The sequence below is a fragment of the Oncorhynchus keta genome, chromosome 22, assembly GCF_023373465.1.
Source record: "Oncorhynchus keta strain PuntledgeMale-10-30-2019 chromosome 22, Oket_V2, whole genome shotgun sequence".
In the NCBI taxonomy this organism is placed as follows: Eukaryota; Metazoa; Chordata; class Actinopteri; order Salmoniformes; family Salmonidae; genus Oncorhynchus; species Oncorhynchus keta.
Window position 1 is genome coordinate 47,388,698 of NC_068442.1, and position 24,975 is coordinate 47,413,672.

General features: G+C 41.0%; 1 protein-coding gene and 2 long non-coding RNA genes across 26 annotated transcripts; 2 read left to right on the forward strand and 1 right to left on the reverse strand.

Moving 5' to 3' along the window:
* On the forward strand, positions 1 to 12,278 carry LOC127910687 (uncharacterized). 2 transcript variants are annotated; one of them, XR_008075742.1, is made up of 3 exons: positions 1 to 70; positions 11,897 to 12,076; positions 12,131 to 12,278. It is a non-coding gene; the product is annotated as an uncharacterized LOC127910687 (long non-coding RNA). The 2 variants fall into 2 exon arrangements; XR_008075743.1 differs by lacking the exon at positions 1 to 70 and adding an exon at positions 90 to 160.
* Positions 10,802 to 24,077, reverse strand: LOC118375635 (mucin-2-like). The gene is made up of 4 exons (XM_052475358.1): positions 23,910 to 24,077; positions 18,378 to 19,193; positions 14,388 to 14,473; positions 10,802 to 12,264 (listed from the first exon to the last, which is right to left on the reverse strand). Exons 1-4 carry the CDS (start codon positions 23,965 to 23,967, stop codon positions 11,830 to 11,832), a joined length of 1,395 nt encoding a protein of 464 aa, XP_052331318.1. The 5' UTR covers positions 23,968 to 24,077; the 3' UTR covers positions 10,802 to 11,829.
* Positions 20,271 to 23,901, forward strand: LOC127910688 (uncharacterized). 23 transcript variants are annotated; one of them, XR_008075765.1, is made up of 5 exons: positions 20,283 to 20,855; positions 20,896 to 21,060; positions 21,294 to 21,374; positions 21,540 to 21,594; positions 21,650 to 23,901. It is a non-coding gene; the product is annotated as an uncharacterized LOC127910688 (long non-coding RNA). The 23 variants fall into 23 exon arrangements; XR_008075759.1 differs by having other exon boundaries at positions 21,540 to 21,568; positions 21,624 to 23,901; XR_008075763.1 differs by lacking the exon at positions 21,540 to 21,594 and adding an exon at positions 21,404 to 21,484 and having other exon boundaries at positions 21,294 to 21,348.
* Positions 24,078 to 24,975: the final 898 nt, after the last annotated feature.

Sequence of the window (24,975 nt, forward strand, 5' to 3'; positions counted from 1 at the left end):
TGGTCTCCACACTGGGGTTTGAGGGTCAGTGGAGGGTTGAGGGGTAGTAGAGGGTTGAGTGTCAGGGAAGGTTTGAGGGCCAGTGGAGGGTTCAGTGTCAGGGGAGGGTTGAGGGCCAGTGGAGGGTTGAGGGGTAGTAGAGGGTTGAGTGTCAGGGAAGGTTTGAGGGCCAGTGGAGGGTTGAGTGTCAGGGAAGAGTTGAGTGGTAGTAGAGGGTTGAGTGTCAGGGAAGAGTTGAGGGGTAGTAGAGGGTTGAGTGTCAGGGAAGAGTTGAGGGGTAGAAGAGAGTTGAGTGTCAGGGAAGGATCGAGGGCTAGTGGTGGGCTGAGTGTCAGGGGAGGGTTGAGTGTCAGGGAAGGTTTGAGGGCCAGTGGTGGGTTGAGGGGTAGTAGAGGGTTGCTGGTCTCCACACTGGGCGCCGCTACATTTTGAGAAACGGTTCACTGTTAACTTCAGAGGTCCAAGGGCATTATTGCTTATTTGCTTCAAGAACTGAAATACAATAAATATATTAGGATGTACAGTGGGATCCAAATGATTGGATCCCTTGATAAAGATGAGCAAAAAAGACAATAAAATAAATGATACAAATAATAAGCTAATTTATCTTTTTTTTAGGTCACAAGAGTCATCCCCTTTGTGAAGGGGGAGTACATGGGCCACCTTCCAAACCTTGGGGATAGTACCAGATATAATCATCAGGTTAAAAATATGGGTTAATGATTCAGCAATCAGGTGGGCAGACAGCTGCAGCAGAAATGGATCAAGCATATCAGCCCCGGTGGATTTTTTAAAACATCAATCTTAAGCAAGGCATCTCGCACATCACAGACAGTAATGATGTGTTACTACTGGAAATACACTATACGGCTGTTGATGTAGTAGTTAGCACTGAGCCAGCAAAAGCTACAGTTTGGAATTGGTATGTCAATTTCTGGGTTTTTAAATGAATGATAGATTATATAGCAATTGATTCATGAAGAATATAACTTATAAATGCCTCAAGATTTTACAACTACCTTATCCCATCAGAACTCTCAGAGCGTTCTATTCCATTGTTTGTTAACAATCTTTTAAAGGCAATGTTCCCACGTTCTTGGGGATCACATTCACGGTAAATGCTGCATACAGTATGCCAGCTCAATTGGAAATAATTGGAAATTATCTTTAAATCTAAGTACGCTACAAAGCGAGACTGAATTGCAGCCTCACTCCCATGGGCTGTCAGTCCTTGCTGCTAGTGATTTGAGAAGGCCACATATCCTAGACCAGCAAAATTCTATTTTATCAAAGCATTGGGGAAAGTGTGATCATACACACAATTACGTGCAGGAGGGTCAACATCAAAGTGGACGATTTCTGCAGACTAGAGACATTCATAAACAAAGCAGGTGCCACAATTTGACCTGGTCGCGAGAGTCCAGACTCCCTTGAGTCTATTTATCAAAAGACTTCCCAGGAATACCCTTAAGGCATCCGCATGCTTCCCAGTCAAAACAGTTTGGAATAGGTTTTTTGGGTTGATCGGGCACACAATATTTTTCTTGAGGCAAGCCAAAGTCGGTAGCCGAAGTCTACGCCCCTTCGTCCGTGATTGGTCAACTGTATGGATTCTTCAGTAAAATTTTTGTTGTCATTCAACGAGAGAATACTTTTTTATCATGCACATTTTTTCATTGAGAAATACTGCACCAAACATAGTTAGTTAGATGTAAAATTGCACGACTTCCTGGATTCGAAACAGGGACTGTAGTGGACACCTCTTGCCCTGAAATGTACTGCCTTAGACCGCTGCACCACTCAGGAGTCTAAACAGACCTAAAGGGATTATTTTGCCTTCCTGACAAGTTCTTCTGGAACATTTCAACATAGTCATAAACATAAAATATTTTCTGTAAACTTTAACCAAAATGCATCTCTCATTTATTTTAACACAAATCTACCCTACAGGGAAATTACAACTGTAACAACTTTACAGCTGTTGTTTTGGCTTTATTTTTTACTTTCCTTTGTCCAGTAAAAGTATTTGAGGTTTAACTGTTACTCAACCAGACCCTGTTCTGGGTGTAGCAGGTACATCTAGGATGACCTTGGTGGTGCTGACGACACAGTGTGTTGGAGTGGTGAAGACACTTGAATCTTCTCCTGCGTAGCGTTGTTGTTCTTAGGTCCATCCATAGGGATGAGATGATGTTTGTAACTGCAGACAGTCCCGTGGGGAATTTCCATCATATAGGATCGTGGTGCTGCTTGTTCAGCACTGTTCCTGTGACTTTTGAGTCATTCACCAACACTTGTTTTCCAGGTGGGAGTCGCCTGAGGTCGCTGACTCTGTGACGCTTGTTGAAGAGTTGCTGATCCGCACTCCTTCTCTCATTTTCCACAGCTGCTGTGTTTGGGAGTGATGGGTCAAGCAGTGATGGGAGTCTTGGCGCTGTGGTATGAAGCTGTCATCCCATCAGCAGTGGAGTTGACCGATAGGCCAGAAAAGCAAGATAAGGGTTGGCTGATTTATTGAGCAGGTTCTTCTCAGTCTGAATGGTGCTTTATAACTCTCCGTTGCTTTGCGGGAAGTGTGGACATTGCAAAATCCATACTCTCCAGTGAAGTCGAAAAAGGGTTCTTCTGGAGAACTGAGGCCCATTGTCAGTAACCTGGAACGAACTGCAAAAATCACTGAAGCTGGAGACTCATATCTCCCTCAATAACTTTAAGCACCAGCTGTCAGAGCAGCTCACAGATCACGGCACCTGTACATAGCCCATCTGTAAATAGCCCATCCAACTACCTCATCCCCATACTGTTATATATATGATTTATTTTGCTCCTTTGCACCCCAGTATCTCTACTTGCACACTCAACTTCTGCACATCTATCACTTCAGTGTTTAATTGCTATATTGTAATTATTTCGCCACTATAGCCTATTTATTGCCTTTACCTCCCTTATCCTACCTCATTTGCACACACTGTATATAGACTTTTTTCTACTGTATTATTGACTGTATGTTTGTTTATTCCATGTGTAACTTTGTGTTGTTTTTTGTGTCGACTGCTTTGCTTTATCTTGGCCAGGTCGCAGTTGTAAATGAGAACTTGTTCTCAACTAGCCTACCTGGTTAAATAAAGGTGTTCTCAACTAGCCTACCCGGTTAAATAAAGGTGTTCTCAACTAGCCTACCCGGTTAAATAAAGGTGTTCTCAACTAGCCTACCCGGTTAAATATAGGTGTTCTTAACTAGCCTACCCGGTTAAATAAAGGTGTTCTCAACTAGCCTACCCGGTTAAATAAAGGTTTGAAAAAAACAAAAAAACAGGTCCTCATGTATCTCATGGTGGGCGAAGATAGACTTCAGATGCAAAACGACGTCTCAGACTTTTTATTGACATGTTTGTAATTTCCACATACCTTGAGAAGTAGTCCACTGCTATCAGGTAGGTGGTGCTTTTCAGTGTTCTCCCATTATTTGCCACGGTCTGTCTGGAAGCTGTGATTGTACGAGTGGTTCTGTGTGGTTTGTGCGGTCTTTAATGCATGTCCTGCAGTTAATCACAAGTTTGTTCAATTGCAGGCCACCACACAGCTTGTTGTGTGCGTTCTCTACACTTGACCACACCTTAATGACCTTTGTGCAGCTTGGTGAGGACATTGTTTTGTAAGGCTGATGAAATAACAAGCGTTGTTCCTTTCAACAGGAGACAGCCGTGCACTGTAAGAAAAGCGTGCTTTGCCCAGTATAGTTTCAGTGGTCCATCCGCTGAACATTGTTGGCTTTGAGTTGTTCTCACAGATTGTCAATTTAGGAAACGCTCACAGGAAGCTGTTCCATGATGGCATCCATCCGATGAGCTCCTTTTCTGCAGCAGTAGCTCTGTATTTGTATTTATATTTATTATGGATCCCCATTAAGGAAGTTATATACAATTTTAAAATCAGATTTCCCAATGCATGAAGTGTGTGCCCTCATGCCACTACTCTACCACCACATATCTTTGATTTTGACTGGTGCACGTGACAGTGTGTCTGTGGTCCACAGTATCAGAACTCAGGATAAGACCCAGATGCAGATATAGTCACATGTTTATTGACCCAAACAGGGGGCAGGCAAAAGACAGTCAAAGGCAGGCAGAGGTCCATAATCCAGGGCATAGTCAATAAGGTACAGAGCAGCAGGCGGGCTCGGGGTCAGAACAGGCAGAGGTTCGTAAACGGTTTAGAGTCAGGCAGGTACAGAATGGCAGGCAGGCTCGGGGTCAGAACAGGCAGAGGTTCATAAACGGTTTAGAGTCAGGCAGGTACAGAACTGCAGGCAGGCTCGGGGTCGGGGTCAGGCAGAATGGTCAGAACTGGGGAAACTAGGAAACAGAACTTGGTAAGACCTGACAAACTGGCAACAGACAAACAGAGAACACAGGTGTAAATACATTGGGGATAATGAGGGAGATGGGCGACACACGGAGGGGGTGGAGACAAACACAAAGACAGGTGAAACAGATCAGGGTGTGACACAGACTCTTTCCAGCAACATGAGCAATCAAGTATCTCATCAGTCTCACCCTGGAGCGCTGGATTTGTGGGGGAAGGCTGTCCAAGGGTTGGTTCCCCAGAAGGCTCAGGAAAGGTGGTCAGTTTCCAACTGAAAGTGTTGACCAATGAGAAAGTCTATAAATCTTTTACATTCCCACATCAGTCACAGAGCTTATTTTTCCAATTGAGCGTATCTATGCTTGGTTGGTGTGAGAGACAGGGAAGCGCAGGCAACGGGTCTCCATTCCTTGCTCCACTTTTGCAGCAGCACGCCTCCTAGTCCTTAGGAAGATGCTTGGCTGACAACTTATCTCTTTGTTTGGGTTGTACAGGGCTACAACAGGTGTGGATGTCATCTCCTCCTTAAGCTCTTTGAAGGCTCTGACTTGGTTGGCCTCTCAGTACTAGTGGTTTTTCTTTGAGAGTAGGTCTCTGAGGGGTTTGTCCTTTTCAGTTAACTGGGGGATGAACTTTCCCAGCTGGTTCACCATTCCTAGGAAACTCTGCAGCTAGTTGACATTATATGGCTCTGCCATCTCATTGACAGCCTCTGTCTTCGTCGGGTTGGGCTCTACTCCTTTGTCCGAGATAATGTGGCCCAGGAACTTAACTTCCTGCTTTGACAGGTCCCATTTGTTAATGTTCAGAGTTACACCGGCCATTTCCCATCTTCTGCAATGCGGCATGAAGTCTTGCATCATGCTCATCTTGTGTTTGGCCCCAGACTAACACATCATCCATGTGAAAGACCACATATTCAGGCCTTCAGTTACCTCTGTCACCTTTCTATTCTGGAAGTGTTCAGGTTCTGAAGCGATGCCGATAGGCAGGTGGTTGAAGTAGTAACGTCTGAAAGGTGTGATGAAGGTTGTTAGCTTAACTGACTTCTCAGCTAGCGGGACCTGAAAGAAGCCCATGTTTACATCGAGATTGCTGAAGATCTTCGCTACAGCTAGTGAGCCAAGGGTCTGTTCGACAGTGGGAAGTACAGTACCAGTCAAAAGTTTGGACACACCTACTCATTCCAGGGTTTTTCTTTATATTTACTATTTTTACATAGTACAATAATAGTGAAGACATCAAAACTATGAATGAACACATATGGAATCATGTAAACTCAGCAACAACAAAAAAGTCCTCTCACTGTCAACTGTGCTTATTTACAGCAAACTTAACATGTGTAGATGTTGTATGAACATAACAAGATTCAACAACTGAGACATAAACTGAACAAGTTCCACAGACATGTGACTAACAGAAATGGAATAATGTGTCCCTGAACAAGGGGGTGGGTCAAAATCTAAAGTAACAGTCAGTATCTGATGTGGCCACCAGCTGCTTTAAGTACTGCATGGCATCTCCTCCTCATGGACTGCACCAGATTTGCCAGTTCTTGCTGTGAGATGTTACCCCACACTTCCACCAAGGCACCTGCAAGTTCCTGGACATTTCTGGGGGGGAATAGCCCTAGCCCTCACCCTCCGATCCAACAGGTTCCAGACGTGCTCAATGGGATTGAGATCCGGGCTCTTTGCTGGCCATGGCAGAACACTGACATTCCTGTCTTGCAGGAAATCACTCACAGAACGAGCAGTATGGCTGGTGGCATTGTCATGCTGAAGGGTCATGTCAGGATGAGCCTGCAGGAAGGGTACCACATGAGAGAGGAGGATGTCTTCCCTGTAACGCACAGTGTTGAGGTTGTCTGCAATGACAACAAGCTCAGTCCGATGGCGCTGTGACACACTGCCCCAGACCATGACTGACCCTCCACTTCCAAATCTATCCCACCCCAGAGTACAGGCCTCGGTGTAACGCTCATTCCTTTGACGAACGTGAATCTGACCATCACCCCTGGTGAGACAAAACCGTGACTCGTCAGAGAAGAGCACTTTTTGCCAGTTCTTTCTGGTTTGTGCCCATAGGCGACGTTGTTGCCGGTGATATCTGGTGAGGACCTGCCTTAAAGCAGGCCTACAAGCCCTCAGTCCAGCCTCTCTCAGCCTGTTGCGGACAGTCTGAGCACTGATCGAGGGATTGTGTGTTCCTGGTGTAACTTGGGCAGCTGTTGTTGCCATCCTGTACCTGTCCCGCAGGTGTGATGTTTCGGATGTACCGATCCTGTACAGGTGTTGTTACATGTGCAGTCCTCATGTCTCCTTGCAAGCACGTTCACGCAGATGAGCAGTGACCCTGGGCATCTTTCTTTTGGTGTTTTTCAGAGTCAGTATAAAGCCCTCTTTAGTGTCCTACATTTTCATAACTGTGACCTTAATTGCCTACCGTCTGTAAACTGTTAGTGTCTTAACGACCCTTCCACAGGTGCATGTTCATGTTTATGGTGTTTATGGTTCATGTTTATACTGTTTATGGTGTTTATGGTTCATGTTTATACTGTTTATGGTTCATTGAACAAGAATGGGAAACAGTGTTTAATCCCTTTACAATGAAGATCTGTGAAGTTATTTGGATTTTTACGAATTATCTTTGAAAGACAGAGTCCTGAAAAAGGGACGTTTCTTTTTTTTGCTGAATTTATTAACCAACAAAAAGTGTTAAACAAATCAAAATATATTTTATATTTGAGATTCTTTAAAGTAGCTACCCTTTGCCTTGATGACAGCTTTGCACACTCTTGGCATTCTCCCAAAATATTTTTTTTTTGATTCATAGCAAAGCGATGAAATACGAAGAGCATGCAGTTCTAAACAGGTTGAAAGTTCTGCCAAAATTGTAAGAAAGAAAAATCCTTCAATATGTGCATGCAACTTTCTGTTTCTGTTTTGCAATCTGAGCAAGAGAATTTCCATTTTGTTAGAGATTAAATGTTAACACTTGACTTGAACCTGGAATTACAAGAATTTATTCCTGTTTGGGAAGTATAGTGTCTTCAGAAAGTATTCACATTAGACGGTTGAGCTAATGTAGGCTAATGTGATTAGCATGAGGTTGTAAGTAACAAGACAATTTCCCAGGACATAGACATATCTGATATTGGCAGAAAGCTTAACTTCTTGTTAATCTAACTGCACTGTCCAATTTACAGTAGCTATTACAGTGAAGGAATATCATGCTATTGTTTGAGAGTGCACAATTTTGAACATGAAAAGTTATTAATAAACAAATAAGGCACATTTGGGCAGTGTTGATAGAAAATTTTGAACAGAAATACAATGGTTTGTTGAATCAGTATAAAACTTTGCACATACACTGACAAAATCTAAATTGCACCTGGGCTGGAATAATATATTATGGCCTTTCTATTGCATTTCAAAGATGGTAAAAAAAATGTCTTTGTATTATCTTTTACCAGATCTAATGTGTTTATCCTTGCTTCGGGTCCTGAGCTACATGCAGTTAGATTTGGGTCTGTCATTTTAGGCGAGAATTGAAAAGAAGGGGCGGAACCTTAAAATGTTTTAATAAATGTAAAATGTATGACATGTTTTGTCACTGGTCGACACACAATACCCCATGTACAAATTAATAAAAAATGAAAAGCTGAAATGTCTTCAGTGAATAAGTATTCAACCCCTTTGTTATGACAAGCCTAAATAAGTTCAGGAGTAAACATTTGTTTAACAATATTTAGTAGTTTAATATCGATTCATTATTATTGCAATAATGAAACTGTCGACCTCACACTCTTAAGGGTTGGACCGAAAGTTCCCTGATAATGAAAAAAAACCAGAGATCTTATATAGGAGACCTAAAAATGCTTAGCCATGGCTGGTTCCACCCCTCGCATACAGATCGGGTGGTATCATAAGCCATCTTAGGTTCATCTGGTGGTTATCTGCACCTGATGCTGTTTTAACCCCACCCCGGCTGAGTTTCCCAGATGCCAGGATGATTAGGAACTATACGGGTTTGTTCTACTCCTCACACACCCTACAGCTTATCTATGGAATGCCAGCTGAAGGTTTTTATCACCAAGTCATAGATCACTTGTCAGCTCAAGCTATCTCTGGTAAAACCAATGTCCTAAGGTAGCCTACTGGTTATAGTGTTGGGCCAGTAACTGAAAGGTTGTTGGATTGAATCCCTGAGCTGACAAGGTAAAAATATGTTGTTCTGCCCCTGAACAAGGCAGTTAACCCACTGTTCCCCAGTAGGCTGTCATTGTAAATAAGAATTTGTTCTTAACTGACTTGCCTATTTAAATAAACAACCATCTGCCCACACTAACTGCAGGAAGCTAGAGTGTAAACCATCCCTTTCCAAAAACACAGCTTTAATAGAACAGAAATGTCTTACTATTTGTTAAATATGAATAGTTAACTATTAATATCAAACAAGTAAGGTAAATATGTAATTTCTCTCTCGCAGTGTTTACCGTGAATGTGACTGCCACGAACATCATGTAAATGTATTTTCAAAGTCAAGTGCAATGTCTACGCAGTGCAGAGCAGTGTGAATCCTGGCCTGGATCTGAACAAGTCAGATACATTTTGTAGTTTCCTTCCTGTCAATCAAACACATTGTCCTTCAGATCTTTAGTTACGCTGCGTTGGAGACAAAGAGAAACTAGAGGAGATACTTTGCGTAACTTAAAAAACATCAGGGCTGCACATTGTTGGTGTCTATCCAAACTAACTATAAAACAGTAAACTCTGTATCAATACTGATGCAACCTCCAGTAACACTTTACTTTGTGGTTGTATGTAGCTTTCATAAAGCATTGATAGGCATTACATATAGAGAGTCACAATGCCCTACATATTATACCCTACAGTATATAAATATTTTATGTAATATTATACAGCGTTGACATAAAACAGTAAAAAATCCCAAAACAACTGTTCTAAGTACAAACACACTACTTTGTTTCTGCCGAACAACCCCTACATCTATGTATCTGTTAACCAATGTTCCCTCTCATTTTCGTCAGCACATTTTATGGTCTTGGAAACTTGAACACTATGAGCATTCTGTGCAACTTCTGGCAAACGTTTACTGTGACCACTGAGGTTGTACCCACTTTAAGTTACAGTTGTAGACAGTGGCCAAGTAGACTACTCTGGCTATTGGAGCATAATGTAGGCCTATCAGAGTGACCTACCAACAAAAACGCATTCTATAACACCTTGAACTTACGCATGAGAATAGCATGCTATTCACCCCACTATTCATTCAGGGTGGAGATCACTGAAATGGAAGTGTGGCATAGGTATGTCTATAGGTATGCCGATTTCCTGGTTGGGTTTGATAGTTGGGTATGGGATTTCAATCATGCCCACATGTCCAAGGCCGGATTAATGCAGGTGCTTACCGGGGCTGAAGACCCTGAGCCCAGGCCCATGGGGGGGCCCAAGAGACAACAAAATAAATAATATCATTTAAAAAAAGTATGTATTTTGGCAATATACTGTATAGGCTATATTATATAAAAAATACATGTTTTCAAATTGAACTACGCAAGCCAGATAAGATCAAATTCTTATTTACAATGACAGCGTAATGGGGAACAATGGGTTAACAGCCGTGTTTAGGGGTAGAATGACAGATTTTCACCTACGCTCTAACCACTAGGCTACCTGCCGTTGCCTTGTGCCACTCTGCTAATCGTCAGATGGGGGGGGAGGAGGACCCACATTGGGTAACTGGGGTGGCCTTGCCTTGATTGGGTAGCTGATTAATGTTTCCATGTTTTTATTCCATTATAAATACAAGTGACTGGTCAATTGTGTGAGTCAGGTTCTGGGCCCAAGTCTGTAAAAGGGGGGATACCTAGTCAACTTGTACAACTGAATGCATTCAACTGAAATGTGACTTCTGAATTAATCCAACCCCTCTGAATCAGAGAGGTGCGGAGAGCTGCCTTAATCAACATTCATGTCTTCGGCACCCGGGGAACAGTGGGTTAACTGCTTTGCTCAGGAGCAGAACAACCTATTTTTTTTTACCTTGTCAGCTCAGGGATTTGGTCGAGCAACCTTGCCCAACACTAAGCACTAGGCTACCTGCCGCCCCTATAGCTACCTACCGCCCCTATAGGGGGCCCAAGAGGCAAAAAAAATACAAATCACATTTTTGATAATATTTTATATAGTGAACATAACACACCCACATCAAATCACACCCCCAAAACGCAAATGCATTTTACTTAATGAGAAGGAAAACCGAGGTGAAATCAGTATGTTCAGGCCCCCTTTAAACTAGCCACTGCCAACAAATGCATTAAAAAGTCAATCAACCACACAGCATGTCATGCCCACATCATCTGAAAGTAATTTTAAATCAAGTCAGTTAGCAATATAATCAACATAAGAGATGATTTGGCATGTTATTTTTAATCAATGATTCCAAATGAGCACAAGAAGAAAGTTGTTTTGTCTGAACCTAGAAACAGGTTTGATTGCGAGGGACCCAACCTAACATACCACAATGGGGTTGAAAAACAGGTTTGATTGAGAGGATCACAACCTAACATACCACAATGGGGTTGAAAAACAGGTTTGATTGAGAGGATCACAACCTAACATACCACAATGGGGTTGAAAAACAGGTTTGATTGAGAGGATCACAACCTAACATACCACAATGGGGTTGAAAAACAGGTTTGATTGAGAGGATCACAACCTAACATACCACAATTGGGCTCCCGAGTGGCGCAGCAGTCTAAGGCACTGCAGCTCAATGCAAGAGGTGTCACTGCAGACCCTGATTTGATTCCAGTATCCCATCCGTCTGGGATTGGGAGTCCCATAGGGCTGCGCACAATTGTCCCAGTGTCGTCCGGATTTGACAGGGGTATTTGTGCTTAACTGACTTGCCTAGTTAAATAAAGCTTCAATAAATAACAATGGGGTTGAGAACAGGTTTGATTGAGAGGGGCCCAACCTGACAAAGGAAAACAACACAAAGAATACATCTTAAAAAGTCATGAAAATAACAGAATAAAAAAGCTACAAAATATTTAGCTAAAAAAACAAACATATTTCTAAATAGTCTGCCATACTTTATAGAAAAAGCGGTTTCAATCTTCACAAAGTCTTTGAATTACTACATCAAAGTTCAAGGTCAATGGAGATATTTCCACATGATTGATTTAAACTTGTTGATTGCAATATCTACCAGTCCCTGTCATACAGTAAAATACATATCCTAATCCCAGTCAGTACGGTTGATGTTGAAGTATTCATATACCTTTTTACAACTCACTTAAAGGATACCTCAATGGGAAGTGTTACCAATATCACCGACTTTTAAAAACCATGATTAACAAGTTAACAAATCAACAAGTAGGCTATACAGATGATGTCTGATGAATCAGTGGTGATTATGAAACCAGAACGGTATCTATGTAAATGTGGGTTGAGGGCCAGTGGAGGTTTGAGTGTCAGGGAAGAATTGAGTGTCAGTGAAGGTTTGAGGGCCAGTGGTGGGTTGAGTGTCAGGGAAGGTTTGAGGGCCAGTGGTGGGTTGAGTGTCAGGGAAGGTTTGAGGGCCAGTGGTGGGTTGAGTGTCAGGGAAGGTTTGAGGGCCAGTGGTGGGTTGAGTGTCAGGGAAGGTTTGAGGGCCAGTGGTGGGTTGAGTGTCAGGGAAGGTTTGAGGGCCAGTGGTGGGTTGAGTGTCAGGGAAGGTTTGAGGGGTAGTAGAGGGTTGAGTGGTAGTAGAGGGTTGAGTGGTAGTAGAGGGTTGCTGGTCTCCACACTGGGCGCCGCTACATTTTGAGAAACGTTTCATTGTTAACTTCAGAGGTCCAAGGCCATTATTGCTTATTTGCTTCAAGAACTGAAATACAAGAAATACATTTATGTATGTTACTGTAAATGTGTAAAAACAATAAATCAAATAGAATTACCTGTACAGTGAGGGAAAAAAGTATTTGATCCCCTGCTGATTTTGTACGTTTGCCCACTGACAAAGAAATGATCCGTCTATAATTTTAATGGTTTATTTGAACAGTGAGAGACAGAATAACAACAAAAAAATCCAGAAAAACACGTGTCAAAAATGTTATAAATTGATTTGCATTTTAATGAGGGAAATAAGTATTTGACCCACTCTCAATCAGAAAGATTTCTGGCTCCCAGGTGTCTTTTATACAGGAAACGAGCTGAGATTAGGAGCACACTCTTAAAGGGAGTGCTCCTAATCTCAGTTTGTTACCTGTATAAAAGACACCTGTCCACAGAAGCGATCAATCACCAAGAAACCAATTGGTAACACACTATGCTGTGAAGGACTGAAATCCTGCAGCGCCCGCAAGGTCCCCCTGCTCAAGAAAGCACATATACATGCCCGTCTGAAGTTTGCCAATGAAGATCTGAATGATTCAGAGGACAACTGGGTGAAAGTGTTGTGGTCAGATGAGACCAAAATGGAGCTCTTTGGCATCAACTCAACTCGCCGTGTTTGGAGGAGGAATGCTGCCTATGACCCCAAGAACACTTTCCTCACCATCGAACATGGAGGTGGAAACATTATGCTTTGGGGGTGTTTTTCTGCTAAGGGGACAGGACAACTTCACCGCATCAAAGGGACGATGGTCGGGGCCATGTGCCGTCAAATCTTGGGTGAGAACCTCCTTCCCTCAGACAGGGCGTTGAAAATGGGTCGTGGATGGGTATTCCAGCATGACAATGACCCAAAACACATGGCCAAGGCAACAAAGGAGTGGCTCAAGAAGAAGAACATTAAGGTCCTGGAGTGGCCTAGTCAGGGTCCAGACCTTAATCCCATAGAAAATCTGTGGAGGGAGCTGAAGGTCCGAGTTGCCAAACATCAGCCTCGAAACCTTAATGACTTGCAGAAGATCTGCAAAGAGGAGTGGGACAAAATCCCTCCTGAGATGTGTGCAAACCTGGTGGCCAACTACAAGAAACGTCTGACCTCTGTGATTGCCAAAAAGGATTTTGCCACCAAGTACTAAGTCATGTTTTGCAGAGGGGTCAAATACTTATTTCCCTCATTAAAATGCAAATCAATTTATAACATTTTTGACACGTGTTTTTCTGGATGTTTGTTGTTGTTATTCTGTCTCTCACTGTTGAAATAAACCATTAAAATTATAGACTGATAATTTCTTTGTCAGTGAGCAAATACTTTTTTCCACTCACTGTATATGTATAGATCCCCATCTACACATTTACAGGGGAATCTATAGATTTACCATATAGACAAAGATGTTTGATAAATGTGTAAAGAGGCCTTTTGAACATCAGTAGGATTGTATGCAGGCAGATAGTAGCATGGGTCTGTGTGTATGGGGAAAAGTTACATTTTGGGCCAAATAAGTAACTTTGGGATTTTATCTAGGTCAAACCAACACTATCAATCATGTTGCTTTAGCTCTCGTGTCAAGTTCTCACCAAAACTCTCCACCAGCAAGGCTCCTCTGCATGCCTCATAGCTAACTCTTGTGAGCAAAACAAAAACAAAAAAGTAATTAATCTAACACATGCAAGCAGAAAACTGATTAAAAAACCCACAAAAGCAGGTCCTTGTCCTGGGTGGATCTAACCTATCGCTTTCTATTGATCTAAAATAACCAAGATGGCCCAAAATTTTTATCTTGCACACACATCCATGATAATATCTGCCTGCATTAGCCTACCACTGTTCAAAAGGCTTCTCTTTACACATTCAGTGGGAGATCTACAGATTCTCTTGGGAAAGTCACCAGCAGAACCTGGAATCTATAGATTTACAGTTTAACCATTTACCGTAATGTTGGAATTTTCAAAATACATTTTTATTAATTCCAATTATTCATCCTGTTTACTATTTGGATTTCCACATTACAAAAGGAATTGGAATTTATCAAGCATTCAATTCTGAATTGATAACAACCTGACTGACAGACAGACAGAGGGATGACAGACAGAGGGAAGACAGACAGATTGTCAACATACCTCCTCAATGTTTGAAACGATTGTATCGCTATCCAGATTTTCGTAGCTGAATAAATTCACCGCTGCATGTGCAAACGTTGTCAGGTCTGAGGAAGATGGAAGCGATGAGACACATAAATAGTTAAGGTCAATGTTCAATATTCAGGGAATATGTACTATACATTTCTGCAACCCTGTGATTCTTCCCTTGTACGGTGCCTTTAGAAAGTATTCACACTCACGTGTTGTTGCGTTACAGCCTACATTTACAATGGATTAAATTGAGATTTTTTGTAATCGGCTTACACACACACACACACACACACACACACACACACACACACACACACACAGTCAAAGTGGAATTATACATTTTTACAAATTAATAAAAAATAAAAGCTGAAATGTCTTCTTGAGTCAATAAGTATTCAATTCCTTTGTTATGGTAAGCCTACATACATTCAGGTGTACACATCTGCTGATCAACTCACATAATCAGTTGGATGGACTCACTCTGCGTGCAATAGTAGTGTTTAACATGATTTTTGAATGACTCTCTCATCTCTGTACCCCACACATACAATTATCTGTAAAGTCCCTTAGTCGAGCAGTACATTTAAAACACAGATTGAACAACAAAGACCAGGGAGGTTTTCCAATGTCTCGCAAAGAAGAGCACCTATTGGTTGATGGGTAAAATTGAATATCTCTTTTAACATGGAGAAGTAATTCATTACACTTTGGATGGTGCATCAATACACCCAGTCACTACTTAGATACAGGCGTCTTTTCTAACTCAGTTGCCGGAGAGGAAGGAAACCGCTCAGGGATTTCACCATGAGAAAAATTGTGAATTTAAAACAGTAACAGAGTTTAATGGCCGTCATAGGAGAAAACTGAGGATGGATCAACAACAGTGTAGTTACTCCACAAAACTAACCTAAATAACAGACTGAAAAGAAGGAAGCCTGTACATAATAAAAAATATTCCAAAACATGCATCCTGTTAGCAACAAGGCACTAAAGTAATACTGCAAAAAATGTGGCAAAGCAATTAACTTTATGTCCTGAATACAAAGTGTTATGTTTGGGGCAAATCCAATACCACACATTACTGAGTAATGTGTGACGGAGGGGCCAATATGATAATGATTGTACAATAATAATTATTGATTAAATAGGAATCTGTTATGACAAATGAAGAGACAACAGTCCGAATGAACAGGCTCAGTAATGCTAACCCTTAGGATTGGGCTACAGTAACGCTCAGGGTAATATGAGGCAGGTAGGAATAATAATTCATTTAATATCTGAAGGAATGCTTTCCGTTGAGCTTTTAGAGCTTGTTTGATTGTTTTCTACATTGTACAGCACGCTATATTGTACAGTACCAGTCTAAAGTTTGGACACACCTACTCATTCCAGGGTTTATTTTTACTATTTTCTACATCGTAGAATAATAGTGAAGACAAAAAAACTATGAAATAACACATATGGAATCATGTAGTAACCAAGTGTTAAATCAAAATATATTTTATATTTGAGATTCTTCAAAGCACCCTTTGCTGTGATGACAGCTTTGCACACTCTTGGCATTCTCTCAACCAGCTTCATGAGGTAGTCACCTGGATTGCATTTAAATTAACAGGTGTGCCTTGTTAAAAGTTTATTAGTGGAATTTCTTTCCTTCTTAATGCATTTCAGCCAATCAGTTGTGTTGTGACAAGGTAGGAGTGGTATACAGAAGATAGCCCTATTTGGTAAAAGACCAAGTCCATATTATTGCAAGAACAGCTCAAATAAGCCAAGAGAAATGACAGTCCATCATTACTTTAAGACACGAAGGTCATTAAATCCGTAAAATGTCAAGAACTTTTAAAGTTTCTTCAAGTGCAGTCTCAAAAACCATCAAGCGCTATGATGAAACTGGCTCTCATGAGGACCGCTACAGGAAAGGAAGTTACCAGCCTCAGAAATCGCAGCCCAAATAAATGCTTCACAGAGTTCAAGTAACAGACACATCTCAACATTAACTGTTCAGAGGAGACTGTGTGAATCAGGCCTTCATGGTCAAATTGATGCAAATAAACCACTACTAAAGGACACCAATAATAAGAAGAGACTTGCTTGGTCCAAAAACACGAGCAATGGACATTAGACCAGTGGAAATCTGTCCTTTGGTCTGATGAGTCCAAATTTGAGATTTTTGGTTCCAACCGCTGTGTCTTTGTGAGATGCAGAGTAGGTGAACGGATGATCTCCGCTTGTGGTTCCCACCGTGAAGCATGGAGGAGGTGGTGTGATGGTGTGGGGGTGCTTTGCTGGTGATACTGTCAGTGATTTAATTAGAATTCAAGGCAAAGTTAACCTTCATGACTAAAACAGCATTCTGCAGCGATTCGCCATCCCATCTGGCTTGCTCTACATGGGACTGTCATTTGATTTTCAACAGGACAATGATCCAACACACCTCCAGGTTGTGTATGAGCTATTTTACCAAGGGCAAAATACTTATTTTCCACCATAATTTGCAAATAAATTCATTAAAAATCCTACAATGTGATTTTCTGGATTTTTTTCCCCTCATTTTATCTGTCATAGTTGAAGTGTACCTATGATGAAAATTACAGGCCTCTCATCTTTTTAAGTGGGAGACCTTGCACAATTGGTGGCTGACTAAATACTTTTTTGCCCCACTGTACATACTATCTCAATTGGCCCTACCAACGAGTGCTCCCGCACATTGGCTAACCGGGCTATCTGCATTGTGTCCTGCCATCCCCTCTTTACGCTACTGGTACTCTTTGTTCATCATATATACATAGTCACTTTAACCATATCTACATGTACATACTACCTCAATCAGCCTGACTAACCTGTGTCTGTATGTAGCCTCCCTATTTTTATAGCCTCACTACTGTATTCAGCCTCACTACTGTATTTCACTGTCTTTTTACTGTTATATTCGGCGCACGTGACAAATAAACATTGATTTGATATCAACCCAATTGTGATGGTTTGGGATGAGTTGGACCAGAGTGAAGGAAAAGCAGGCAAGTGCTCAGCATATGTGGGAACTCCTTCAAGACGGTTGGAAAAGCATTCCAGGGGAAGCTGGTTTCGAGAATGCCAAGAGTGTGCAAAGTTGTCATCTAGGCAAAGTCTGGCTACTTTGAAGAATCTCAAATATAAAACATATTTTGATTTGTTTAACACCTTTTTGGTAACTACAACAGCGAATAGCAACAGTGTGAAGGGGGGGGGGGTCAATGTAAATAGTCAGAGTGTCCATTTGAGTAGTTGTTCAGCAGTCTTATGGCTTGTGGGTAGAAGCTGTTAAGGAGCCACTGTTGCTCTTTACCTCTTCCTAGACTACATGTACAAAAAAACCTTGACTAACCTCTACCCCAGCACATAGACCCAGTACCCCCGTATATAGCCTCGTTATTGTTATTGTTATTTTGTGTTACTTTTTATAATTCTTTACTTTAGTTTATTTGGTAAATATGTCCTTAACTCTTTCTTGAACTGCATTGTTGGTTAAGTGATTGTAAGTAAGCATTTCACCGGTTGTATTTGGCGCATATGACACACTAAGTTTCATTCGATACATGATTCCATTTGTGTTATTTCATAGTTTTGATGTCTTCACTATTATTCTACAACGTAGAAAATAGTAAAAAAAATATATAAAGAAAAACCCTTGAATGAGTAGGTGTGTTCAGACTTTTGACTGGTACTGTACATGAATAACATGACGATGATTGGGAATGTTCAAAAGGGCATCATGAGCTAGGATTGTTAAGATCACAGACAGAAAGAATTGCATGCCATGCTCAGGAAGTAAATGGAATTGAATACAATAACATCTGGTCTGTATCTTAGTACTGTAAATCACTTTGGCCTAATAAAATCTATATTAAGAATGAACTAAGTTGATGGCAAGCAAAATTTGTTAGTCACATTTGGCCCACAATGTACATTTGACATAAAAACTAAATTCCCACGTACTTGCTGTAGGAATTGTTGTTGGTTGAACGGTTGTGGGTGTTGTTGAATCCTCTGGGACACCAGCTGTGGGTGTTGTTGTAAAATCAGCGATAACAGTTGTGGTTGTAGGTGTTGTGGTTGTAGGTGTTGTGGTTGTTATTTCCTCAGGGGCAGTAGTTGTATCCCCAGGGGCAGTAGTTGTATCCCCAGGGGTAGTAGTTGTATCCCCAGGGGCAGTAGTTGTATCCCCAGGGGCAGTAGTTGTATCCCCAGGGGCAGTAGTTGTATCCCCAGGGGCAGTAGTTGTATCCCCAGGGGCAGTAGTTGTATCCCCAGGGGCAGTAGTTGTATCCCCAGGGGTAGTAGTTGTATCCCCAGGGGCAGTAGTTGTATCCCCAGGGGCAGTAGTTGTATCCCCAGGGGCAGTAGTTGTATCCCCAGGGGTAGTAGTTGTATCCCCAGGGGCAGTAGTTGTATCCCCAGGGGCAGTAGTTGTATCCCCAGGGGCAGTAGTTGTATCCCCAGGGGCAGTAGTTGTATCCCCAGGGGCAGTAGTTGTATCCCCAGGGGCAGTAGTTGTATCCCCAGGGGCAGTAGTTGTATCCCCAGGGGCAGTAGTTGTATCCCCAGGGGCAGTAGTTGTATCCCCAGGGGCAGTAGTTGTATCCCCAGGGGCAGTAGTTGTATCCCCAGGGGCAGTAGTTGTATCCCCAGGGGCAGTAGTTGTATCCGCAGGGAGAGTAGTTGTGGTTGTAGGTGTTGAGGTTGATGGTGCCAACAACGGGTTAGCAGTTAAGGTTATGGAACTTGTGGTTGATGTTGTAAACGATGGGCTAGCTGTTGTGGTTGTGAAGAAATAATTGACGTAGAAAAAACAGATTATCATCAATGCTGATTAAACAAATGTACAGCCTTTTGCACAATTTTGTGAAAGACTTGGTGTTTACCACTCAATCCCAAATGTTTGCAATGCTGTGGACTTTGAATAGACTGGAGGATGTGTTGCCACAGGAAATATAGCCTGAATGTCCAATGATAAGTTAATGCTGTAATAACAAAAACGGACAACTGTAACAGTCATGTCATTGCAACAGTGGATGCTGTTTGACTGAATGCAAACAAGCTTGCGTCTCTACCACCACAAGTTGACTAGAAAAAAAGTTGACATTTAATTTAGGTCCTGAACAACACATATAAGGAAGGCTCTATGATTGCCTGCCGTTTTTAATAAAATAAAAATGTAACCTTTATTTAACTAGGCAAGTCAGTTAAGAACAAATTCTTATTTACAATGACGGCCTACACCGGCCAAACCCGGACGACGCTGGGCCAATTGTGCGTCGCCCTATGGGATACAGCCTGGATTCAAACTAGGAGGTCTGTAGTGATGCCTCTAGCACTGAGATGCAGTGTCTTAGACTGCTGTGCCACTCGGGAGCCCAGTGTTAAGGCGGCGCTAGTGTCAAACGCACACTCTTTGGCTAATTTAAATTTAGAAAATATCAGAGCGCTGGCTTTTACAACCCTGGCGCCAATTTACCTGACTTTATATCAGCTATCTTGGACATATTTGAGGTGTGTCCTTAAAAATGTTGGCCAATGTGCCAATTTCAAGCAGCGCTGCTGTTGATATTCAAGACCAAAAGCTGGTCTTGGCAGTAACACAATTGGTTTTGGTATTGATCTTGCCAGCAGACGCACAGAGTAGCTTAATCAGTAGCCTTTAACCAATGTTTTATTTAAATATCACAAGCAGTAAAACAGTCATTCACGTTTTTCTTTACATTGGAAATTATTTTTGTCCAGCAACTTCTGTGAAACGTTTGGACTCATTAGGTCTATGTGCGATGCCTATTAAATGAAAGGTGTCAGTGACTGTAGGAAGTCTGTCTAGGTCAAGTTATTTCAATAGAATGAAAGGTGTCAGTGACTGTAGGAAGTCTGTCTAGGTCAAGTTATTACAATAGAATGAAAGGTGTCAGTGACTGTAGGAAGTCTGTCTAGGTCAAGTTATTACAATAGAATGAAAGGTGTCAGTGACTGTAGGAAGTCTGTCTAGGTCAAGTTATTACAATAGAATGAAAGCTGTCAGTGACTGTAGGAAGTCTGTCTAGGTCAAGTTATTTCAATTGAATGAAAGGTGTCAGTGACTGTAGCAAGTCTGTCTAGGTCAAGTTATTACAATAGAATGAAAGGTGTCAGTGACTGTAGGAAGTCTGTCTAGGTCAAGTTATTACAATAGAATGAAAGGTGTCAGTGACTGTAGGAAGTCTGTCTAGGTCAAGTTATTACAATAGAATGAAAGCTGTCAGTGACTGTAGGAAGTCTGTCTAGGTCAAGTTATTTCAATTGAATGAAAGGTGTCAGTGACTGTAGCAAGTCTGTCTAGGTCAAGTTATTACAATAGAATGAAAGGTGTCAGTGACTGTAGGAAGTCTGTCTAGGTCAAGTTATTACAATAGAATGAAAGGTGTCAGTGACTGTAGGAAGTCTGTCTAGGTCAATAGAATGACTGTCAGTGACTGTAAAGTCTGTCTAGGTCAAGTTATTTCAATTGAATGAAAGGTGTCAGTGACTGTAGCAAGTCTGTCTAGGTCAAGTTATTACAATAGAATGAAAGGTGTCAGTGACTGTAGGAAGTCTGTCTAGGTCAAGTTATTACAATAGAATGAAAGGTGTCAGTGACTGTAGGAAGTCTGTCTAGGTCAAGTTATTACAATAGAATGAAAGCTGTCAGTGACTGTAGGAAGTCTGTCTAGGTTATTTCAATTGAATTATTGTACAATATAGAATGAAAGGTGTCAGTGACTGTAGGAAGTCTGTCTAGGTCAAGTTATTACAATAGAATGAAAGGTGTCAGTGACTGTAGCAAGTCTGTCTAGGTCAAGTTATTACAATAGAATGAAAGGTGTCAGTGACTGTAGGAAGTCTTTCTAGGTCAAGTTATTACAATAGAATGAAAGGTGTCAGTGACTGTAGGAAGTCTGTCTAGGTCAAGTTATTTCAATTGAATGAAAGGTGTCAGTGACTGTAGCAAGTCTGTCTAGGTCAAGTTATTACAATAGAATGAAAGGTGTCAGTGACTGTAGGAAGTCTGTCTAGGTCAAGTTATTACAATAGAATGAAAGGTGTCAGTGACTGTAGCAAGTCTGTCTAGGTCAAGTTATTACAATAGAATGAAAGGTGTCAGTGACTGTAGGAAGTCTTTCTAGGTCAAGTTATTACAATAGAATGAAAGGTGTCAGTGACTGTAGGAAGTCTGTCTAGGTCAAGTTATTTCAATTGAATGAAAGGTGTCAGTGACTGTAGGAAGTCTGTCTAGGTCAAGTTATTACAATAGAATGAAAGGTGTCAGTGACTGTAGGAAGTCTGTCTAGGTCAAGTTATTACAATAGAATGAAAGGTGTCAGTGACTGTAGGAAGTCTGTCTAGGAATTGTTTATTACAATGCATATTGTTTTTCCTTGATCATTAAAAAAAAAAAAATGGCATCTTACACTTTCAAGCTTTAGGACCTAACTGTTAAATCGCGGTAATTCCTTGGTGCTGAATCCGCTTGTTGCCATGGCTATTAGCCTGTTAGTTTGTTTACCTTTCGCGTGGCAAAGTCACTAACAGGCCATAACCACAGTGATAGTAGGTGAATATTATTATAACGTTTGGGCAACGTCCAACTGTCCATGGCTCAAACATGCAGAGCATTTTCAAAATGAGACTGAAATGTGTGTAGATGGATGTTTCCACATTGAAGCCAATAAAAAAAAAGAGATTATATTGTTGTTATAACTAGACCTATTGGAGGGTTACTGTCTGCTATTTAATCATCTATATTCAGTGAATAGAAGAGCCCTTAGGTCTATGTGTGCACCGAGTGCCTTATGCTCATGGAACGAGAGTCCTTTCAGCTGCTGCTCAGTGCACTAACACAGAACCCAACCATCGTGCGTAAATGTATTTTGTCCCCCCACACCAAACGCGATCACGACACGCAGGTTAAAATATCAAAACAAACTCTGAACCAATGACATTCATTTGGGGACAGGTCGAAAAGCATTAAACATTTATGGTAATTTAGCTAGCTAGCTTGCACTTGCTAGCTAATTTGTCCTATTTAGCTAGCTTGCTGTTGCTAGCTAATTTGTCCTGGGATATAAACATTGAGTTGTTATTTTACCTGAAATGCACAAGGTCCTCTACTCTGACAATTAATCCACACATAAAATGGTCAACCGAATCATTTCTAGTTATCTCTCCTCCTTCCAGGCTTTTTCTTCTTTGAACTTATATGGTGATGGGCATCTAAACTTTCATAGTATTACAACGACAACACAGTTTGTCTTTCAAGCACCCACGTGGGTATAACCACTGAAGGAGATGGCACTTGGGTATCTGCTTCTATGAACCAATGAGAAGATGGAAGAGGCAGGATTTGCAGCGTAATCTGCGTAATCTGCTCGTTGACGAGCGCCAGCAGTGTCGTCAAAGGTGTTTTGAGAAATACGTTTCCAGAGGGGCGTCGAAAACACTGTCTTAATGTATTTACTTTTATTTAACTAGGCAAGTCAGTTAAAATCAAATTACGATGATGGCCTATGTAGCCTCAGCCATATAAACATTATTGTTGTTTAAAAAAACTGATTGATTGTTTTTCGTTTTAATTTGATACATTTTTTATTTATTTTTTAGAAAGATTCACCTTCCATGGGTTTATTTAGTCTGCTATTCCTGGAGAAGTGCAAATATGATCTGTAAGACGGTTCCATGATGTTTATAAAACATTACATTTGCGAGTGGTACACCGGTCAGTGGATGTTCCCCCTTACTCGTTATATTGGATATTTATCCAGCTCCTGTGAAAACTTTGGATGTGTGTAAAACCCTCCATAGTCTAAAAAGCTTTGTCTGTATTATATGCCCTACGCCCTCGGGAGTAATGACGGTGCCTGTAACTATATTTATAGACATGGCCTATTTAAAACAAGTTGTTTTGGGTTTTAATTAGAACTTGATTGGAATTATACACTGTATTGTTCGGCCTTATCAATAACCTAGGGATTTTACGTTTGGCATGTCCATGTCTAGACTGCAATTTACACTAGGTCTAGTCCCTATATCAGCGCGAATAGTATTTAGCCTATTTTTAACAACCTATTTCCATAATGTAAGCAACTCGGATATGATCAAACCTGACAAAGATTCCAAAGTCGATTGAAAGATCGGTTTGTGCGTCATATCATAGATGTGTACACACTATATTTGATGATAAGATTACGTCAACGTTTATTGTTAAAATAATCTTCATTTTCTGCAACCAATTACCAGTTTAACGTGTACATCAACTGGACAAAAGTAATTAAATTGCTATCAATTAACACAATTTGGGTCATAATTCCTACAAAGCGATTTTTTTGTGAAGCTCACTTCGACCAATAAAACACGGTGTATAGGCTCGCTAGATAAGACACAATAGCCTTGATTGAATCTCAACATACCAATACCTACATTGATATATATTGACGACACAAAAAATAGGATTCAGAAGTGGCTACTTACTCGTGAATTGCCCCGAGGACAGGACGAAAGTTCCAACAAAGAGAATCAAATAAAGCATTGTGAATGTGGGCAGTAGAGAAGGGTTCGTTAGCAACACAAACAAACGTATTTATTTCAGTGTCTGTTTAACTTTTTTGCAGGTCTGTGTAGTATTATACGGGTTGAAAGTGGGAGTGGTCTGGTCATCTAGAAATCTGATACCTCCTTCTCTCTTTTCACCTGTGGTTAAAACATTGGGAGAGACGTTGCACGGGCATGTGGAATTAATTGTCCCATCAAGGTGCTTACGTAAAGTGAGCTCCAAAATAATTGGGACAACGATTTTTTTCTTCTAGTTTTGGCTCTGTAATCCAGCATTTTGGATTTGAAATTATACAATAATCCTGAATGAATCGTGAATAATGACGATTGAGAAAGTTACAGAGGCACAACTATCATACATACCCCTGTATACTAACCTCCCCTGTTATTGTAATGGTGAGAGGTAAACATGTCTTGGTGGTATGATATAAAATGCTAACCTGCCCTGTTATTGTAATGATGAGAGGTAAACATGTCTTGGGGGTATGATATAAAATGCTAACCTCCCCTGTTATTGTAATGGTGAGAGGTAAACATGTCTTGGGGGTATGATATAAAATGCTAACCTCCCCTGTTATTGTAATGGTGAGAGGTAAACATGTCTTGGGGGTATGATATAAAATGCTAACCTCCCCTGTTATTGTAATGGTGAGAGGTAAACATGTCTTGGGGGTATGATATAAAATGCTAACCTCCCCTGTTATTGTAATGGTGAGAGGTAAACATGTCTTGGGGGTATGATATAAAATGCTAACCTCCCCTGTTATTGTAATGGTGAGAGGTAAACATGTCTTGGGGGTATGATATAAAATGCTAACCTTCCCTGTTATTGTAATGGTGAGAGGTTAGCATGTCTTGGGTGTATGATATTTGTGCTGCTAAATATCTCACTCATCATTATTCACGATTCATTCAGGATAGCATCCACATTAATGTAGAAGTGTTAGAAATATAATATTTTTTTTATTCACAATGAAAGTGACTC

Coding starts and splice junctions, on each gene's coding strand:
- LOC118375635 (XM_052475358.1), bottom strand. CDS start 23,967: ATGCTTTATTTGATTCTCTTTGTTGGAACTTTCGTCCTGTCCTCGGGG. Junction 19,194..23,909: donor GTCCTCGGGGCAATTCACGA/GTAAGTAGCCAC, acceptor CAACCACAACAG/CTAGCCCATCGTTTACAACA. Junction 12,265..14,387: donor TCGTTTCAAACATTGAGGAG/GTATGTTGACAA, acceptor CTTGTATTTCAG/TTCTTGAAGCAAATAAGCAA.